Source organism: Pristis pectinata, chromosome 25 (genome assembly GCF_009764475.1).
Source record: "Pristis pectinata isolate sPriPec2 chromosome 25, sPriPec2.1.pri, whole genome shotgun sequence".
NCBI classification, from domain to species: Eukaryota; Metazoa; Chordata; class Chondrichthyes; order Rhinopristiformes; family Pristidae; genus Pristis; species Pristis pectinata.
The window spans coordinates 12,571,307-12,591,947 of NC_067429.1; the positions used below are offsets into that span (position 1 = coordinate 12,571,307).

The 20,641-nt window shown below is 38.5% G+C and overlaps 1 protein-coding gene across 5 annotated transcripts in view; it reads left to right on the forward strand.

Annotated features, from left to right (window-relative positions):
- LOC127583122 (V-type proton ATPase 116 kDa subunit a 1) overlaps positions 1 to 13,398 on the forward strand; it is a 48,616-nt gene extending 35,218 nt beyond the window's left edge. For all 5 annotated transcript variants that reach the window (XM_052038896.1, XM_052038900.1, XM_052038897.1 and 2 more), the window contains 2 exons: positions 3,953 to 4,124; positions 10,427 to 13,398. In XM_052038896.1, coding sequence (XP_051894856.1) covers positions 3,953 to 4,124; positions 10,427 to 10,520 — 266 coding nt within the window. In that variant the 3' untranslated portion in view covers positions 10,521 to 13,398. The remainder of the gene's footprint in view (positions 1 to 3,952; positions 4,125 to 10,426) is intronic.
- The last annotated feature ends 7,243 nt before the right edge of the window (positions 13,399 to 20,641 follow it).

Consider the following 20,641-nt stretch of genomic DNA (forward strand, 5'->3'; position numbering starts at 1 on the left):
TTTCAATAGTTTTGCATTAATTAGTGTGAATAAATTTTGCCTCAAAAAGAACCACTGCATCAAGGTGAGAGATACCACTTTTTAAGAAATATTCATATTTGAGGTGAGTTTGGCATCAGTGTTCAGCTAGAACTGTTTCTGTTCCAGTGCAAGCTCTTGAAGTGAAAATTGGTGACGACTGGAATGATTTCTGAAACAGAATGAAGTTTCTTCTCCATAGAGCTTCATTCCACATATTTCTAGTTTAGGAAATGGTGCCAGATTGGTCAGAGAGGTTGAATTTTGTATTCACATTAACTGAATACTGCTGTATAGTGCATCTGCTTCGTATGTGGTATGATTGAAATGTTGACACACCTAAAGACTATATTACAGAAGTTAGTGCCTCAGGGGTAGTCATTGGCATCTGGATTGTAGACAGATAAATGTCAAACAATACCTTGAAGGGGAGAATAAATGTTGCTGTATGAATCCTGGGATTTGTTTTGATACCTTGTTGTTAACATTTATGTAATGCTTTATCCCATCTGTTGGAAAAGTTGAAAAGCACATAATGTATGTGTTTTGAAATTATTCTGTCTTACTACTTCACGGCCCCTTGGGATCGAGGATGACATGGTTCCACTCTGGGCTCTGAGGCCCATAGAAGATAGAGGGTAGTGGTTGATGGGACTTATTCTGGCTGGAGGTTTGTGACTAGTGGTGTTCTGCAGGAATCCGTACCAGGACCTCTGCTCTTTGTGATATATATAAATGGCTTGGATGAAAACGTAGATGGGGGGGATTAGTAAATTCGCAGACGATACGAAGATTGGTGGCATTGTGGATAGTGTAGAATATTGCCAAAGGATACAGCAGTCACAGATATGGGTGGAGAAATGGCAGATGGAATTTAATGCAGCCAAGTATGAGGTGTTGTGCTTTGGCAGATGAAATGTAAAGGGACAGTACATTGTTAATGGCAAGACCCTTAACAGTGTAGATGTACCGAGGGATCTTGGGGTCCTAGTCCATAGCTCCCTGAAAGTGGCTGCACGGGTTCATAGGGTGATAAGGCATATGGCATGCTTGTCTTTATTAGTTGAGGCATTGAATTCAAGAGTCAGGAAGTTATGTTGCAGCTTTATAAAACTCTTAGGCTGCATCTGAAGTATTGCATTCAATTCTGGTCACTCCATTATCGGAAGGATGTGGAGGATTTGGAGAGGGTGCAGGAGAGGTTTACCAGGATGCTATCTGGGTTAGAGGGCATGTGCTATAAGGAGAAGTTGGACAAACTTGGGTTGTTTTCTCTGGAACGGCGGAAGCTGAGGGGAGACCTGATCAAAGTTTATAAGATTATGAGAGGCCTAGATAGAATAGACAGCCAGTATCTTTTTCCCCTGATTGAAATGTCTAATACTAGAGGTCATGCATTTAAGGTGAGAGGGGATGTTCAAAGGAGATGTGCGGGGCAAGTTTTTTATACAGGGTGGTGGGTGCATTTAAGAGGCTCTTAGACAGGCACATGAATATACAAAGAATGGAGGGATATGTACATTGTGTAGGCAGAAGGGATTAGCTTAAGTGTTTAATTACTAGTTTAATTAGTTCGGCATAATATCGTGAGCCAAAGGGCTTGTTCCTGTAGTGTACTGTTCTATTTTCTAATGTGGATCTACAGATGGGGCACAAGGGTCTGATGATCAGGTGGCCAGTTTGTCAAGTCATGTGCTGCTTCTGTCATTTATGCTGGGCTTCCACATGTTTCTGCTGCACAAACTCAAGGTTCACATTTCCAAATACTTGTCTCTACTTTAATCATCCATGGTCCATGAATTCCCAGGGGTGTGTGGAGGTGTTTCAACAAGTCCTTGAATCTTCTGTCCACATCATGATACCTTCCCGTGACATAGCCTAGAATCATGTAAGTACCAGAGTCTGGCATAAGGCATGTGAACGATGTGGCCTGTCCAGAGTGTAGTTAGGGTCTAAAGGCTGGGACATTGGCCTGGGAGAGGATGCTGATGTTGGTTTGCACATCCAGTGGATTTGAAGGATTTTTCCGAGGCTGCGTTAGCTGTAACACTTCAGTGCCTTGAGGTGCCAGCTGTAAGTGGTCAGGGATCGCTGCTGCCTGCTAGACCATGAATTTTGTGCTGGATTTGAAGTCTTAATCTTCCAGCACCCTTTATCTCATGCCAAAGGCAAAGTAAAATTCATCATCAATATCTTCCTTCTCTAAGAGCTGGCTTCTGAGAGATGAGAAGTGGTCCATGTTTTTCAGGGTCTTGACATGAGCTTTAGTAAGAAATTGGTGTTGTAGATTGGGAGCAGGTTAGTAGTGGACCTTTTGTTTCGTGGATATTGAGGGTAAAGCCCATCTACATATTTCATTGATGGAGTTGATAATGACTTGGATCTGAGCCTCCAAATTTGTGCAAACATAAATGTCATCTGAGTACTGCTGAGGTTGGGGTGACCTTGGTTCTGGAGTGGAAGCCGCATAGTTTGTTCAAGTTGATTAGTTCCACTCCAGCCAAGTTCACCTGCCTCAGCCTTCCACTCTCAGCAAGTGATTGGGTACAACATCCTTACACCTCTGGTAGTGGAATGTGGGTAGGAACATGGCTGGGAGTGTGGCCAGGAATGTGGGCAGCTATGTTCGGAGGAGGGTGAAAGGGCTGAAGAAATGGGATTTGTGGGAGGAGCACAGGCAGGAGGGAGGTGGGGATACTCAAAAAGATTAAGGAACAAGGAGGACTAAGGCTCAAGGGTAGGAGTGGGAAAGCGAAGATTATGAAAGAGCTGGTCATTGACTGCAGGAAAGGGGGTGATTCACATGCTCCTGTCTACATCAACAGTGCTGAGGTCGAGAGGGTTGAGAACTTCAAGTTCTGAGGAGTGAACATCACAATAGCCTCTCCTGGTCCAACCACGTGCACGCTATGGCCAAGAAAGCTCACCAGCGCCTCCTACTTCAAGAGGCTAAAGAAATTTGGCATGTCCCCTTTGACGCTCACCAATTTTTATCAATGCACATAGAAAGCATCCTATCTGGATGCATCATGGCTTGGTATGGCAACTGCTCTGTCTAGGACTGCAAGAAACTGCAGGGAGTTGTAGACACAGCTCAGCACGTCACAGAAACCAGCATCTCCTCCAAGGACTCTGTCTACACTTCTCGCTGCCTTATTAAAGCAGCTAGCGTAATCAAAGATTGCACTCACCCTAGACATTCTCTATCCTCCCTCTCCCATCGGGCAGAAGATACAAAACCCTGAAAGCATGTACCACCAGGCTCAGGGACAGCTTCTGTCCCGCTGTTATAAGACTACTGAATGGTTACCTAGTATGATGAGATGAACTCTTGACCTCACAGTCTACCTTGTTATGACCTTGCACCTTATTGTCTATCTGCACTGCAGTTTCTCTGTAGCTGTGACACTTTATTCTGCATTCTGTATTGTTTTACCTTGTATTACGTCCATGTACTTTGCAATGAATTGATCTGTATGAACGGTGTGCAAGACGAGTTTTCCACTGTATCTTGGTACAGGTGACAATAATAAACCAATCCAATAGTGAACACTTTCCACATACAATTTGGACAACTGACCAGTTGAGTGATTTTAGTTGTATTAGTTAAGAGGTTTTAATAAAACACACTGTTTTCCTGATCGTTTTGATGGCATGAGATAATCAACATTTTCCTGAGTAACTGGAACAGATGTTAAAACTAAAGCTTTCTGTTCTGTGGGATGATGTCTTTGGTAGTGATGCATTCCCTCTATTCCACCAAGGTTTCAACGTAGACTTTTCTTTTTCTGACAGTTGATTTTTGATTTAAAATGTAATGAGAATGCATCTGATTTTCACCAGATACTGGTATAAAAGTTTGCTGATGTTCATAGACTTATCGTAAAAATAATTTCAAAATGGATGAAGTAAACCATGTCTTTCTCTGTTTCAGAGCTCTCTGAAGTGTTGTGGACGATGGTTATGCATATCGGACTGTCGATAAACAACTTTGGTGGATCTTTTCTCCTGTTCTTCATATTTGCTGGTTTTGCTGTGTTGACAATTGCAATTCTTCTCATCATGGAGGGTCTTTCTGCATTTCTGCATGCCCTTCGTTTGCACTGGTAAGAGCTAAACTTCTGAGTTCACTCCTTCTGACTGGAGTTAGCATATTCAGTAAACTGTTTTTAAAAATCTGCTTAAACTTCTATTAGCTGAATGAATAAATATAAGAATGGTCTAATGTTGAGCCATGCTCATCAATGAGGTCGTGGATATAACCATTGGACTGTATTGAGTTCCAGCCTGCTATCCATGATTGCCCTGTAATCTTGCGCAGATCTAGGTCACTTTTGTAGCTCTTTGGTACCAGTTGACCACAGGACCTGGCTTCTATGTCCATTGCCACAAGGTGGGTGGCTGTAAGCAGTTATGTCACCTTGAGTAAACCCTGTGGCTCTGCCCTGGAACTTCTTGACAGACCTCTTAATCTGGCTTCTGTCAAAAGCCTTTGCACTTTTTTGGATGGCTGTAATAATCAGATATGTAAAAACCAGAGCAAATCAAATTAATTTCTTTAAAATGATTAAAAATAAATTAGAAACATTAAACTCTTAGAAGTTTAATTACAAATAAAGTTAAATAGAGGAAAAATGAACAAAACTTGCCTGCATAAGCCTTTTTAATCAAGTTCAGCAATCCCATTCAAATGAATGGAGTTACAATACTGACACCAACCATCCCTGTAATAAGCTGAGGGTCCAGGTGTATGTTAAAATTACTTTTTGACTAGTCTCCCTTGTACAGGATTGTTAGTAGAATTAGGCACAATCATATTTTTAGTTTGAAGACTAAGTTATTTTTCTGGAAGTTTATTTAGCTGGGCTCTTGAGATCGGAGCAACAATTTGCATGTTTTATAATGCCCCTAACCTAGTAAACGCTTCAGTGTGTAAGTAAAGCTTATAGTGGATGTATGGATACACCTGCTTGAATTATGGAAAACAATAGTATTTACAGATTCTTCTACTCCAAAACCTTGAGTCAGTGAGGTTCTATATTGTATATGGGTACTGCTCGAGCATTTAAAAATGAATGGGCGTTAAATGTTAATGGCCTCAGGAAGGGATGTTGAGGCTGGATTTATTCCCCTGAAGAGGAGGCCAAGCAGCAACTTTATTGAAGTCTAAAACAATGGAAGGTTTTAAAAGTGCTTTCACATGAGGAAATGCAAAACTGGAGATCAATACAAGATAGAAACCACCAAATCAGACAGCATATTGAGAAAAAATTTGTTGACCCTTAAGTAAAACATGTCATTAATTGAGTCAGATAATAAGGATGCATTTGAGGGGAAGCAATGCAGTTACGAGGGAGAAGAAAATATGGGGGTATGATCAGTGTTGGATGAAAAAGTGGAAGAGGAAATTTGTTGAATATTTTATGGGTTGTGATGAAGATGTTTCTTTTCTCTACTGTTTTGTTTCTCTAAATAGTTTTTCCATGGAACTGTATGGTAGCAGTACCCCAGTGATGAGCGTGTTACTTTGAATTATTGAGTTATTGATGAGCTATCCTGGATTTTCATTATAAGTTGAGGATCTGTTTCAAGGAGTAGATGGATAGGAAGAAAAGACATGACAGGAGCCGCTATTCCAAGAGGGAAACCAAGACTGCTTCATACAATTATTTTCCAACAGTGATTGTGGATGTTTTGAGTTTGCTGCTGCTGTGCAGTTTTTGAGTAGCACTTGTAGAGAGCAGTCTGTCCAGCAGGGATCATCTTAACATGAGGAAACTTTACAGATTTAAACATGGAACAGCACAGGAACAGCCCCTTTGGCCCAACATGTCAAAATCGAGTTTATTGTCATATGCACAAATACATGTGTGAAAATATTACCTGCAGCAGCATCACAGGTACATAGCATCATATAAGCAGCAATCACAAGGAATACGTAAATTAAACAATTTTTAAGAAAATGCAATTAGAACACAAAAAAAAATCCATTTTAGTGCAAAGTGGTCATAGTGTTGCTAAACTGCAGTGATTAGAGTTTTGGCGGTTGGTTCAAGAACCAAATGGTTGAAGGGAAGTAATAGTTCTTGAACCTGGTGGTGTGGGACTTAAGGCTTCTGTACCTCCTGCCCAATGGTAGCCGCAAAAAGATGGCATGGCCTGGGTGGTGGGGATCTTTGATGATGTTGCCGCCTTGAGGCAGCGCCTGCACGTGGTCTGTATCCCCCTGTTCCCTTGCTGTCATGTATCTTCTAAAGGCCTCTTACATGTCGCTATCATATCTGTTTCTACCACCTCCCCTGGATGCATGTTCCAGGCACCTACCACTCTGTGTGTAAAACAAAAACCTTCATCTCAAGTCTCCTCTGAACTTCCCCACTCCTAACCTTAAACCTATGCCCTCAAGTATTTGACATTTCCACCCTTGGAAGAAGACTCTGGCTATCTACTCTATCCATGCTCCTCATAATGTTATATACTATCAGATTGCTCCTCAACCTCCACTGCTCCAGAGAAAACAATCCAAGTTTGTTCAACCACTCCATATAGCTAATACACTCCAATCCAGGTAACATCCTGGTGAGCCTCTTCTGCACCCTCTCTCCACATCCTTCCTATAGTGTAGTGACCAGAACCACACACAATACTCCACATGTGGCCTGACCACATGACTTGCCAACATTTATACTCATTTCCCCGACCAATGAAGGCAAGCATGCCATACACCACCTCTAACCACCCTAACCACAGCTATGGAATTGCACCCTAAGATCCCTCTGTACATCAATGTTTCTAAGGGGCCTGCCATTTACTGTATATTTTGCTCTTGCATTTGACCTTCCAAAGTGGATTACCTCGCTCTTCTCTGCATTAACCGCCATCTGCCATCTCTCTGCCCAAATTTCCAGCTGATCTGTACCTTGCTTATCCTTTGACAACCTTCCTTGCTGTCTGCAATTCCACCAATTTTCATGTTTGTTTGAGCTAGGAGTGCTGGTAAGGGGAGGGGTGGGATAAATAACCAACTTGAATACTCAAACTCTACCCTGAACTGTTCTAATTGGTTTTGGACCTTAAAATAGATGGTGCATCTCCCACAAAAATCTTTCCTCATTCACATGTTGCAAAGAAAATATTAAAAACCTCTTGTGTAAATAGAGCAAAAAAAATACAGCTTGGTGTGGATTATGTAGTGCCATGAAAGTGAAAATAGCAGTATAATGTAAAAAGAGGTGGGTAATTGGGTGTCATGGTGTCATGCTCTGAGTGTTGGACATTTAAATCTCAGCAGTGCCAACCAGCCCAGTGAAAATTAATCTCTTGAGTATCTTATTGCAAAAATAAGTGCACAGAATAGAAATCCTGGATGCTCAGTGTGATTTGCCAAGCAGTGATCTAAATGTTCAAAATAATGATTGGTTTTAAGCATCACAGTGACAGACAGCACTGGAAGTTGTGGTTATACCAGGTCAAAGATGGTAGATCAAATTGCCTCTTAATAGAAAGTAACTGAAGTATGTATTTTTGTACAGAGCTTTTTGGATAATTCCAGGCATTTTAACCATATTAACAAGATGTAATCAAAGTATTATTTAGGGTCTTATTGATAATCTGATTGGAGTTTCCCATATTCCTGGCTCGTCCCTTGACTGATCCAATGTTTCATGAATGAAGTCCTATTTTCTCCATTATTATTCTTTTTTATTTACAAATTATATTAAATCCATTATATTTTTCCCTATGACATCTTAGATTTGCTATAGAACAGGCATTTTTTTATCATTATACTCCACTGAATGCAAAGTATCTATTTAACAAGCTAAGCACATCCTCATTATTATCCATTACAATATCACTTGCATCATAAATGGATTCACATTTCCTTCTCTCATTTCTGATGAAAAGTCTCTTCACAGATGCAACCCAGCCCTGGTATTTGTATTTTCAGCATTTTCTATTTTTATTCTGTATTCCTTTTTAGACTCCAAATCAAGAGTTTCTTGCAACTGCCAGACTTGAGCATGAAGTTTAAGCTAAGACTTGCACACACAGTGCTATGAGTGCAATAGGTTATCAAACATCGATCTGCATATTGCTAAACTCAGACCGCATCTGATGTTAACAGCTTCTTGGCATTGTTCAAGGTGGAACTGTGTGTTCTAATTGACTCTTCACAGCAGCACTGTGCCCCCTTTCCTTGTCTATCCTGGACTTTCCACCACATTCAAAACCAGTTTAGCTGATCTTCATTTGCTGCTTCATTGGCTGTGAGGCACAGTGTATCTAGTGAATGTGCTTCTCCGTTATTAAAAAGTTATTCCATTTTAGATTAGTTTTGATGTAAATGTTATTTTAAAGCAAGGCTATCCATTCGGGAAAATAACTTTCCCCAGATGTCTTCAATGCCTTGGAATGCTTTTAAAATAATTTGTAGAATAAACCATTGGTTATATAATGAAGGTGATTGTGAGCATTGGGAAGGAATTGTTCTTGTCTTTGGAGTTGTTTGTTCACAGAATGAATTACTCTGTGCATTCACACACACATTTTGGCTGTAGAGCAAATTTAATCATATTCTGCTTATAGCAATGCGTGGGATATTAGTGAGACAGCTGGCTGTCAGTAAGGCTTCCAATAATCCAAAGAACTTTGACTTCAACTTCATCTGTAGAAATGTGGCATCGACAAAAGAATATATTTGAAACCTCTGCAGTGGTTTTCATTAAAAGTGAAGGAGGCTGAAAATATATGTGAACTTTTTTAGTATAACCAAAATAGGTTTGTGTAGAAATGAAATTGTATTGCTCATTATGATGTGCGTAATAGTTGGTCATATGTGCATGATAGTAGCCCACATTGACTGTTGATTCAACTGTTCATGATAACATACTTGAGTGGATTTATCAAAGGTCAGATGACAAATATCAGCAGTATCCATAGTTCAGATGTATGGCAAAAGTACAAGTGTAGTTTGATAGGGTGTGGCCTAAATGTTTTAAATTGTGAGAACAATGTGTGTTCTAAAAAAATATAAATGTTAGTCATTGGTGTCCAGCTTGCCCACTTGACCACTTTATTTTGTCATGTGGATGCTTTTGTCAGATATCAAGTCCTATATGGCATGTCACTTTTACTGCCATATCTCTTCAGATTTTTCAGTTCTGTATGAGGTGCCTGTGGCTAGAGCAAATTTTCTAGTTTGACATGTTATGGCACAGTATATTCAGAAGAAATGCATCTAAATTTGTAAACTCATTTCTATTAATTTTAATACTCATCAGTGTTTGTGATGGGTAAATGAATTTTTGTTCTGCTTTTATTCCACTCTTAGTGCATATAATGTAGCACAACCAAATTGGGATAGTATTTGTTGGATCCAGATTCAGACTTGTACTCAATTAGTTTACTTAACCTTCACCTTAGACCACTTTTTCCATCATCACTCTGGCTGCTGCCAAGGACAGATCTGCCTGCCTTTCTGCTATGGACACAACCAACTGGGAACTGACCAGGGATTATTTTAAATCTGTTTCACAGATTATCCTCAGTTGCCATAAGAACAATTTTCAACACCCCATTCATTACTGTATTGAGACTCGGATCCAAGAACATTTGCTAGTTTTTGGTGCCCCCTGCTGTCCATGATGCAGGCTTTTCTTGTTGAACTATCTATTCACATATTTATGCACTTATATATATTAGTAATAGTTGTAAGCATTAAGGGAGGAACAAAATCATGGAAAAGTAGAGTTGAGGACAAAGGTCATATCAACTTTGGATAGAAGAGCGACCAGTTGATGTACTGTTCCTTTTTTCATGTTCTTATTAATTGATCACAATTTTTGGATGAAAATTTACTAAGATATGTTGCACAAGTGGAAAATCTACACATATTCACATCTAAAAAGCTGTTCTTTATTTAATCATTGCAGTCATTACTCTGTCAATCAGTATGATTATTACTCAGGCAAACTTTGCCTATTTAGTTTTGTGTGAAAACATAAGTGATAGTAAGAATACAATTCATTTAACAGGAATCTGTTGATAGTCTAATTACTAAACGAGTTGAAACTCCCCAACTGCAGTGCACCATTCATTGGCAGAGAAAATGGCTGGAGATGCATCACTGGACCTTTTTGGTTTGTGGGAAACTGGTATCTATGAATGGGGTGAAATCCATTCCATTTTGTTTCTATTCTACTGGGTAATTGTGCAAGATCTTGCTGCTGAGACTCAAACTACCTTAAGGTTATATTCTTGATAGTAACATTGAATTCATCATGTATAACAGTACATTGGTATACTGAAGCAGTATTGTGACCTTGTGTAATATATTAATATCCAAATATGTTTTTCCATGACATTGCCATATGTGAAATACCCAACATTTTATTTTTTGTTTTCACAGGGTTGAATTCCAAAACAAGTTCTACTCTGGTTCTGGTTACAAGTTTGTTCCCTTCTCCTTTGAAAGCATTCTTGAAGGGCGGTTTGAAGAGTAAATGGCATTTATGTTCTGTGTTGTCGGTGTATGAATTGTGATGTTCATGTGGATCATTTAGTCCTTCTGTATCCCAGCACAATGTTACAGGTGGTTTTAATGTGTTTCTGCATGCACTGAAACAAAATGGTTTTCTCGTGTCGATGAACGCAGTTGTCAATCGTGACTCTTGTAATTGAACTTCTGATTCAACTTGGTGTTCACTTAATGGTTTCCTACAGTATAATTATCCCTTTTGGCAAACATGTTCATGTGGATAAGCTGTTCACTTGTGCGTTTATTTTGGGAAGGCTAAGACTAATCAACAGTATTGCTGTAATATGGCTCCCAGTGACTTGTCTTTTATTGCAAGATGGGAATTTCCAGATTTCCAACTAGCTGCTTATTTATTTATTTAATTTTGTGTTGAGAGGTGAAAGGCAGGCAGTTGGATTTCAAATGAAAGTGAGAGGAGGCATCTGTGAAATGTAGCATTTGGAAGAGATTCTCGGCCTTCAAATTATTACAATCACTATAAAATCTGTAACTTGTAAATAGGGGATTTAGGTACAGGAAGTCTGAATGGAGTGTGAATGAACGATGGGGTGAACGTTGTGTGCACTAAGCAGGATGGTTCAGAAAGTGTTAGGAAGGTGAGTTTCAAGCAAAATTTATTCTGCAGGAGTGTTTGGGATACCCACCTATGGAAGGAACATTACTCTGGTTGCTATACATTGAAATTCCAAAAAATCTCAAATATTTGCAGAATTGCTACAACTCAAGGAAAATAGTTCTGGACACTGTGATTATACTTACTATTTTCTTCTTCAGAAGAGAAAAGCATCAAAGTTAATAAGTATCCAGACTGATTGTTCTCCTACCTCCATCAGATTTGTATCTCTGTGACTTCACTGAACTAACTAACTGACTTTTATAATTTAATGATCGTCCAAGTGACCCTCTTTTCTGATAAAGCTCATGTTTCTACTTACTTTCTTTTTTCCTTTCTTCGCCCAGTATAATGAGAACATATTGTACATTTAAGGTACCAATAACCTTTTGTCATTTGGGTCTAAAGGGAACGACATGAAGAGTAGAGGTGCCGTATGCTTTTGGCTTGGCTAAGCTTTATCAGAATTGATTTTAATTGCTGTGAAGAACCTGGTTTTCTTAGAGTTGGCCTGAAAAAGCAAACGCCATTCAATGGGAAACTGGTTCAGTTTAAAATTGCTTTAATTGAATTTCACAGATAACATTTTGCAACAAATTAGGTTTACTGCATATCTTATCTGATTAAGGATTAATGTCACATGTCATTCATAAAATTTGCCAGACTTGAATTGGCACTGTAACAATCCAAGCTATCAGTGTGGCCCTAGATTTCTAAGGAGCAGTGGATATTGTTGAGATGATTTCCCAGTGCTGCTGTTTTTCAATGCAATTGTTAGATGTTAATGCATATGTTGCATTCATTACAAACATTACAGGACAGTATAAGTGAGACTCTGATCAGCATTAGAATATGATAGTTTTCATGCATCAATTCATACAAATCTCCTGTGACCATTTGACGTCCTGATTTGGAATGAGGAATTGAGTTTTTTTTGAAACCTTGGTATCCTGTCTATAACATAATGCCACATGAAGTTCCACTCATTGGGGTCACTAATTTAATGCATATCTTCCTTGAGAGTATTGCAGGATGAAAATGGCACAGATCCTATTCTGGAATGTGTAAGATGACAGCTGCCATAATTTGTCATTTTTTTTCCAGCAAGTTAATGTAAATCCTGTTCTTCCCTTCCCTGACCGCACACCATGATTAGGAAACTTTTCAAAAGGGAGCTGTCTGTTTTTGTTCAATGGGTGATTTGATCTAAGCAAGTGAGCAGTGTTTTCTAAGTGTCTAGAAATTAAACATCTGTTTTAAACCCCATTGGCAGCTGAACGTAGGTTTTGTCTTTCCCTGTAGGTTATACCATTCATTATTCTGGGCTTTAGTGAATGTTAGTTTAGTGACTATCCTTATCTATATGCATAGCTTTTTGTGTTTGAATACTGAATATTAAAAATGCTTTTGCAGTATATGTATTGTAACATGCAGGATGTTTCTTAATGCTGAGTAGAAGGTGCAGTAAAATTGGCCAAATTAAAGCTACATGTCCCCACATATTTTTAAATACACTAAAAATGTGCATATCCTGAAATATACGGACCAATGTAACTTTCCACTTGCTTTACTGTCATATCTAACTTTAGAATTGGTTCCTAGTAGATTTTCTGATGTACTCCTTTACCCACAATTAATGTAAAATGAGTGTTTCCACTGTGACTCTTGATCTGTTGCACAATGATCATGTTGTGTGTAATAATGAAGTGAGGCACAGAGAATAACTAACAATTTAAAAAAAAAACTTCAGTTTATAGTTAGGGATTTTCTGATCAGTGCAAATTACCATTTTTTAAAATTTATCAGTGTATTCCAATTTAGGCAAATAGTAATGACTTGATTTGCTCTTCACCATTGGACCTTTACTATTAATGCATTCAAATATTTGATTTGTACTGGCTAATGTCTATTCTGATCTAGCTTGATGGTGTGACATTTGACATTTGCCATCAACCATCAATGTTTCAAATCACTACCCCATTCTGTATAGTAAGGACATTAAATTTCAACTTTAAAATGTTGCATTAACTTTATATAAGTTCACAATGTCTGAGGTTTCCTGTTTGTTTGGTAATGCTTCACTGTTGAGACTTTTGTTTACATGTTTTGACTGTTTACAGCTTGTGAATGTGCACCCAGCTGAAATTTTCCTGTCTGGTTAATTTGTAAAAATTCAGTGTGTATAATTTCAATGTATATTTAAACATAGAATAAAAGTCTGGTGGAGTATATAAAACAATGTTTGTGGGGAGACTTAATTGATCTTTGTACCTGCATGATACATATTGATCACTTGCCTATCTATTCTTTCTATCAATAGGAAGCACTTGGATTTCATCAAGATGTCCATAATTGTGGCATTTGGTAACTGAAGCGTTCCTGAATGCTAGAACTACAGTAACAGTCAGAAATAAGCTCCTGAGGTGTAATAAACAGCCAGAATCCAAAGGGGCAGAATAATCATTTTCTTGTTCAGCTGTTACATTTTTAATGCTTGAATCACAAAATATTTCTAACACTAAAGCAACTAAAATTAAAACAATTTAAAATTAATGAATCTTGGGGAAAACTCTATAGTATTGTATTTTTTCTGGTTGTAATGCATTTTGGGGCAAACCAGGGATTTGAAGGGTTCTACGTCAATATATTTTTGTTTTTTTTTTAAAAGTTGCAGTGCAGGGCATGAAGTTCAATTCATTTTGTACAAGCTACATTCTACTTTTGCACTAGCTTCTATAGAGAACAGCTGTTGTTTAATTCACATCACAAAAGATTTATCAAATCCTACATTCAAACAATAGAAAAGATTTTATAAATGGAGAGCATTTAAAAATGTACTGCTTACCATACAGGGTGTCTTGTGCCACTAAGGTTTTTAATAGGCAGAGGTAAGCGCCATATAGCCGTATCTAAAATTCCAAAATACTCATTCATTGAGTGTTATGAGAGAGGTTCTTTTAGATCTTAAAGATAGAGGTATCTGGACACACAGTCTTTGTACTTTAAAAAGGAGAATTTTACTTACAAAGACAGACGTGGGAACAGAATGTGAAGGAACAAATGCGCACTCGGGTCGTCGCGAAATGGGGTAGTCGCAATGGGTGAAGTGCACACATGCATGCACGTGGACACGCAACGAACTAGTACAAATGATCAGGAAATGAACAAATGTGTTGTCTGAACCCCCTGAATCTGGACAAACAAATGGCTCTATGCTACTGGGAATCTACTTAGGACGCTCCTAGACCCCTGTGGAAGTGCACCCTCTCACCTGTGGTCTCGACCCCGGCAGCAATCGGGGAAAGAGGGAGAGCTACCCATGTGTACCATCTTTTATAGGGTTGTAGTTGGGTGGAGCCTGCTCAGGTAATTAAAACAAGCCAATGATTCAGGGTCAAGAACAAAGGTGGGTTACAAGCCAATCCTTAGGTGTGGTCTTAATGGGTGGGGCGGAGTTGGACCCTTGATTGACAGTGGTGTAACTTCCGACCTGATAGGCAACGCTATCATCCGACCATGGTGGTCAGTAGTGTTGTCACTGTCATCTGACCCCTGGCGCCTCATACTACACTGAGAAATTCCAAGCTCCTTGCACTGAATTCAAGATCCAGCCTTGACATTCATATGTAGCATCTTCATTTCCAGTGGGAGAATGCATCTGTTTTGATGATGATTCAATTTGATTTTAATGAAGTTTTTATAAAAAGGATTTTCCTTTTACAAGGCATGATATCCCTAACTTGGGTATGACCTTTGCTGTAGGACTATGTTTAATATCAAATATCAATTTCCTTCTGTCACATTCTTTATTATACAGAAATTACTAACAGAATGTCAACATTGCTGGATAGCCAGTAATCACTATATAGAAATATTTTCTTGTAAATCAGGATTTATAATGGTTGCTATTTGCAATAAGAACACAAGTCCTCCCTAGGCTACAACAGGATTCTGTTCCCGAGAACTATTCATAACTGGAACAGTTTTTAAGTCAGAAATGCAGCCGTGAAAAGTTTCCACAGAGTTGAAGATGCCTGTAGAAGTGGGTTATCCCGTAACACTATTGCAGCGCCAGCGACCCAGGTTCAATTCCAGCCGCCGTTTGTAAGTTTGTTGACTTGAAAGTTGACAGCAGCTTCTGGACAATGGATTTGCTAGTGTGGTGTGTAAATCCGTAAGTTTCTGTCAGTTGAAGCGCTAATACTCTTCGGGTTGCATTGTTGCAGTCTCCTCTGGAAAATACTATTCAAGAGAGAACTATTTGTGTTCTTGCTAATTATTCAATTTGGATATATTCTAATAGTCAACAAGCCTAATTTTTAGCTTATTCAGATTGAACATGGTCGAGACCCAATCTTCCAGTGAACAAAAATAATTTAATAACATCCTATTTTTGATTCTAGTCTAACCAGTAGAATGAAGTCCTTTTTAAAATGGGCTTAGAACCACTGCAGACTTTCTATTTGGACTGAAAATCATAATTCCAGAGTGTTAGGTTCTCTTAAAACTGAAGTGGTTGTTGAGCCTCAACACTGTTACTTTTGAAATTTAAAGAGCTTTTATCCTCTGATGTATTTAATGTTTGAAAAACTAAGATGCTCCTACGGCTTGGTATGTGAGGTTCTGTCTTGAGCAGCTCTGCATACCAAGTTATTAGCTCCTTAGTTTCCACTGCAATTTTGCTTGATCTCTGTACTCTGAGCACTTAAATATAGGTGGACCTAACTGCTTTTGCCATATGGATGTCCAGATAGTCCTCTCCTGTGTAGCAAACTGTTTGTGCATTCTTTCAAATTTCAAATGCATTTAAAAATCAGAAGGCACTTTCTTTGTGGTAGTAACCTGTAAGTTTTTTATGAAATATGTTTGAGCTAAAAACTAGAATACACTCTGCATCAGATCTTCTGTAAAAACAACCAGTAGTAGCAGATAGCAAACTACATCTGCCACTCCACTGTAGAGTATGTTGAGGCATTTTTTAAATATATAATGGTAATGCTATAAAAGGAACCTTCAAACAATTTATTGCACAAAAAAATTGTTTACATAGAACACAACCACATTTGTTAAAAACTGTTAAGTTCTGATTCTGATACAGAGATCGTTTTAAGATGTACTTACGCCTAGTTCAGCTGTGTATGTGCCCACTGCTATTTATCCATCAAATCCACTGTGGTAGTGAACAGACCTTGCCGGTTAGTTGGAAGTGACACATTGATTTTTCAGTTTTTCCCTACTCTGGGATTGGGGGGAGGGGAACAAGAGACTTTTTTCTAAGAGCATCAGCCTGGAACTTCTGCTTTAAATATCCAGAGAGCAGGAATGATGAACTTGCTACTGTCACCTTTGCTTTCATGTAACCTGACTAAAGAGAACTCCATCTCTACAATTTTGACATTCAACTTGCTGTAAAGAAATCCATTTGATACTTTTTATATTATTCTATCCATAATCACAATTTTTATTTACTCTGTGAGATGGATGCATGCTGGTAAGAGCTGCAACTGTGGGTGTAATTGATTACCCAGGGGCAAATTGTGCCCAAAACCTCACACTTTTTGGAAGTTTCAGTTTCCACTCATCAGTTGCATGTCAACATGCAATATATCTGCCAAGAATCTATTAAAATGATCACTAAAAAGTTTGCTTCAAGAATATCACATAATTTATTTAAAGATAATTTGATTGACATAGCTGAAAATGGATTTATCATATTTGAATAACACAAATTTAATTAGCTTTTAGCAAAATTTGGCAGTTATTAGTGGATAATGATGACATCTTGGTAAGTTTTAACAAAAAATGTTAGAGCACTTAAACTGTCCTCTGCCAGTAAAAAAGAAAATCCTAAAAGCCGCCTCAGAGGCCTGAAAATAGACATGTTAAGACAAAAGTAGCAATGGAGATTAATTTGATCCAAGGCCGGTTGGGGGGATGAAGGGGTTGCTTCTGGTGTAATTTTTAAAAATTATGACTGACAATGATATCAGCGACTGTCATTTGGGTGCTTACTGGACAATGTGAGATGAAGCTGCTTACTTTGCAGCTATGCTGTTTTCTTTCTCATAGGCTGTATGTGCGTTAGAGCAATTTTCTGTTATTTTTTGAAATGCTGCTGCTAATCTTTTTGTGTTCATATCACTTGGGTAGAGAGTGAAAGGTGCTTTCTTTTCTTGTGCTCCAAGTCTCAGGAGTTGATGTCCAACTACATCTTGTGTTCTCTTTGATTTTTTTTGTTGTTGATTGGCTTGGCTGAAGTTAAAATCCTTAGTCTTGCACATTTTAAATGGCTTACTGTTAACTTGTATTTGTAAACCATCCTATTTCTGTTTAACTATAATAGCACAACTATGCAAGCTGGATGAGTGAGCTATCTTTGAATTTGGAAAATTACTGTGTGGAGCAACTCCAGATTTCTGCCAACAATGTTTGTGCAATTCACTGGTTTGTATTTTCAAAAAAAACCAGAAAATTGCTCTAACGCACATACAGCCTATGAGAAAGAAAACAGCATAGCTGCAAAATAAGCAGCTTCATCTCACATTGTCCAGTAAGCACCCAAATGACAGTCGCTGATATCGTTGTCAGTCATAATTTTTTAAAATTACACCAGAAGCAACCCCTTCATCCCCCCAACCGGCCTTGGATCAAATTAATCTCCATTGCTACTTTTGTCTTAACATGTCTATTTTGCAGTTAATTACAGAAATATGGTAAATGAAACAAGAAATATAATTCTACATGGATTGTGGAGCATTTGGAAATGGGGAGATCCCAAAGACATTTGTGAAAAATTGATCAAGCAGTTCAAACAAGAAACCTCATTAATGGATCTGTTGATCAAGGATTATTGGGTCAGAATTTTCAGACTGGTACAAACACTTTATGTGACTGCAATATCCAGAAAATGTATATCACTGGAATAATGTGACAATTTATTTTTTATTAGTTAGATATAATTACATTATTCTTTTGCAGCATGTTTATTTTGATTGTATTCTCCTAATGTAGGTTTGAAAACTTATTTTTGTCTGGGGGAATCTGATCGGCTGGAGGGTCTTCCCCAGGTTACAAACACCCAACTTACGTACGGTCCGTACATATGATCGAGTGTGTGGGAGACCAGCGGGATGGATTTGCTGACTGCTGCAGGCATCTTCTGCTGTGCCTGAACTCAGTTTGTGATCACGCGTGAGACTTGAGAACTGTTTGGGTTACGAGCAGGTTACAGGAATGGAACCCTGCCATAACCAGGGGTGGACCTGTAATTCTTTAGAGCAATTTTGTAGATGAGCAAAATACCCAGAGAAAGAAATCTCTTATCATAAAATGTTAAAATTTCACTCAGGTGAAGGCATTAAAGGGCCTGAAATAAAAACAAATCCCCTCTGAATGTGACATCAGCAACTCCATCCTGGTGTTCGAGTGCAGGCTGCCTCACACTAGTGCTGGCAATGAGGTAAGCCAATATTGGTATCAACATGAGCCGAATTATTCTATGTGTATTTGCTCCAGGGATAAAAATTATTTTGTTTATGCTTGGGAAATATGAGGACTGTGGATTTCTAATGGCTATATTGAGTATATTTATAATGAATTTTATATTGCTAAACACTAGACCAAATTGTATTTCAAAAGATATTAGTATTCTTTGCATTTTGTTTTGGGACATTAAAAAATTAAGTTTTGTTACATAATGCCTCTTATGGACAATTTGATCATAATGAATACTAATTTAGGAGAAGGCTAACATACTCCACTGGCCGCAGTGGATCAGTGATCTTGGCTCTGCAGGGTAGTTTCTGTGCATTGAATCGTTTCCTATTATTTCTGAAGATTATCTCCACTCTCATGGGAAATTTGGAGATGAGGTGTAAAAGTTGCAGTGAGAAAGATTGGAAAAAATTGTCAGAGCAACAACATACATGGGTGCAATGTACTGTATATATACCCTATACCGTGATACAAGAATTACTTAATTACACTTGCTAGAAAGGGATATAGAATCTTGAGGAATGGTGGTGCAAGACTTACGCAGTGTATGAGTTAAGATGTGTGGATATGTTACATAAGAGTAATCTAATTTGTTATTTGCTAATTTAACATTGCCACAATGGGAATTGACAAAGCCAGCTCGCTGTGATTTATTTCCATTTCTCAAGAAAATGAAATAATTATTTTATTCACTGGGATTCCAATCTGAGATGTGTTTTTTATATAGAATTTCCATGATTTACATTCGAGCCCTGGTGATCTGCCTTTACTCCAGGATTCCATTGAATTAAAAGGTTAAAGAGTAATTTCTTTGGAGTTTGCAGAATAAAACAGAGGTGGTAATCAGAGGGAAACTCCTTCCATTGTTTGGGGAGTCTAGGAAAAGGGAGATGTAGACTGGAAACTGGACAGACATTTCAAGAATGCAATTAGAAGACACCTACGTATAAAGAAGGGTAGAACTTTGGAATTCTGTTCCATAAAGTTAATTTTAAATCTGAGATTTTGTTAACCAGGGGTCACATAACAGCTTTGTGATCTTGTTGAATTGACAAATAGGCTTGAGGCACTAAATTTTTATTCTTGCCCCAGCAGTATTAAAAGTAGGTAACTTTGTCCGGGAATCCAAAGATGAAGCCACATTGACTTGGGTTGAAAATACATCATGTTCAATATCAGCTAACTTGGAATGTTCCTTTAAAAGGGGGTTTGGGGAAGGGTGTGGGTTGGCCCTGACAAAATCTGCCCTCTGGAATAGAAAGGTTCTAAGAACATAAGACATTGGAGCAGGTTGAGGCCATAAAGGTTCTGGAGCTGGCTCCACCATTCAACAAGATCATGGCAGATTTGTTTTCAGTATCAATTCCACCAGCCTACCAAATTCCCACAGCCTTTGGCTCTCCTATGTCTATTTCAGCCTATAATCAGTGAGTCAGCCCTCCACTCTCTTGGATGGGGAATTCCAAAGAGTGTCAACCCACCAGGAGTTGAAATTTCTCCTCATCTCCATTGTAAATGTGCAAAACCTTATTCTGAAGCAAAACCCCCTAGTTCTTGTGTACTCTGGTAAGAGGAAATAGCCTATTAATTTCTACCCTGTCAAGCCCCCTTGGAATCTTACATGGGAGTGGTATCAGTCCCATGCATAGAGATGCCTGCTGCAGGTAGTCTAATTCTCATAACAACATGGACATTGGGGCAGAATTAGGCTACTTAGCCCTCCAAATTTTCTCTGCCCTTCAGTACAATCATGGCTGTTTCTCTATCTCTGTACCATGTCCCCACTCTCTTATGTCCCTTGATGCCTTATGTGTTCAGAAATCTAACTACTTCTGCAGCTTGGCTGCAGTGGATCCAGTGATCTTGGTCCTGCAGGGTAGTTTCTGTGCATTGAATCGTTTCCTATTATTTCTGAAGATTATCTCCACTCTCAAGGGAAATTTGGAGATGAGGTGTAAAAGTTGCAGTGAGAAAGATTA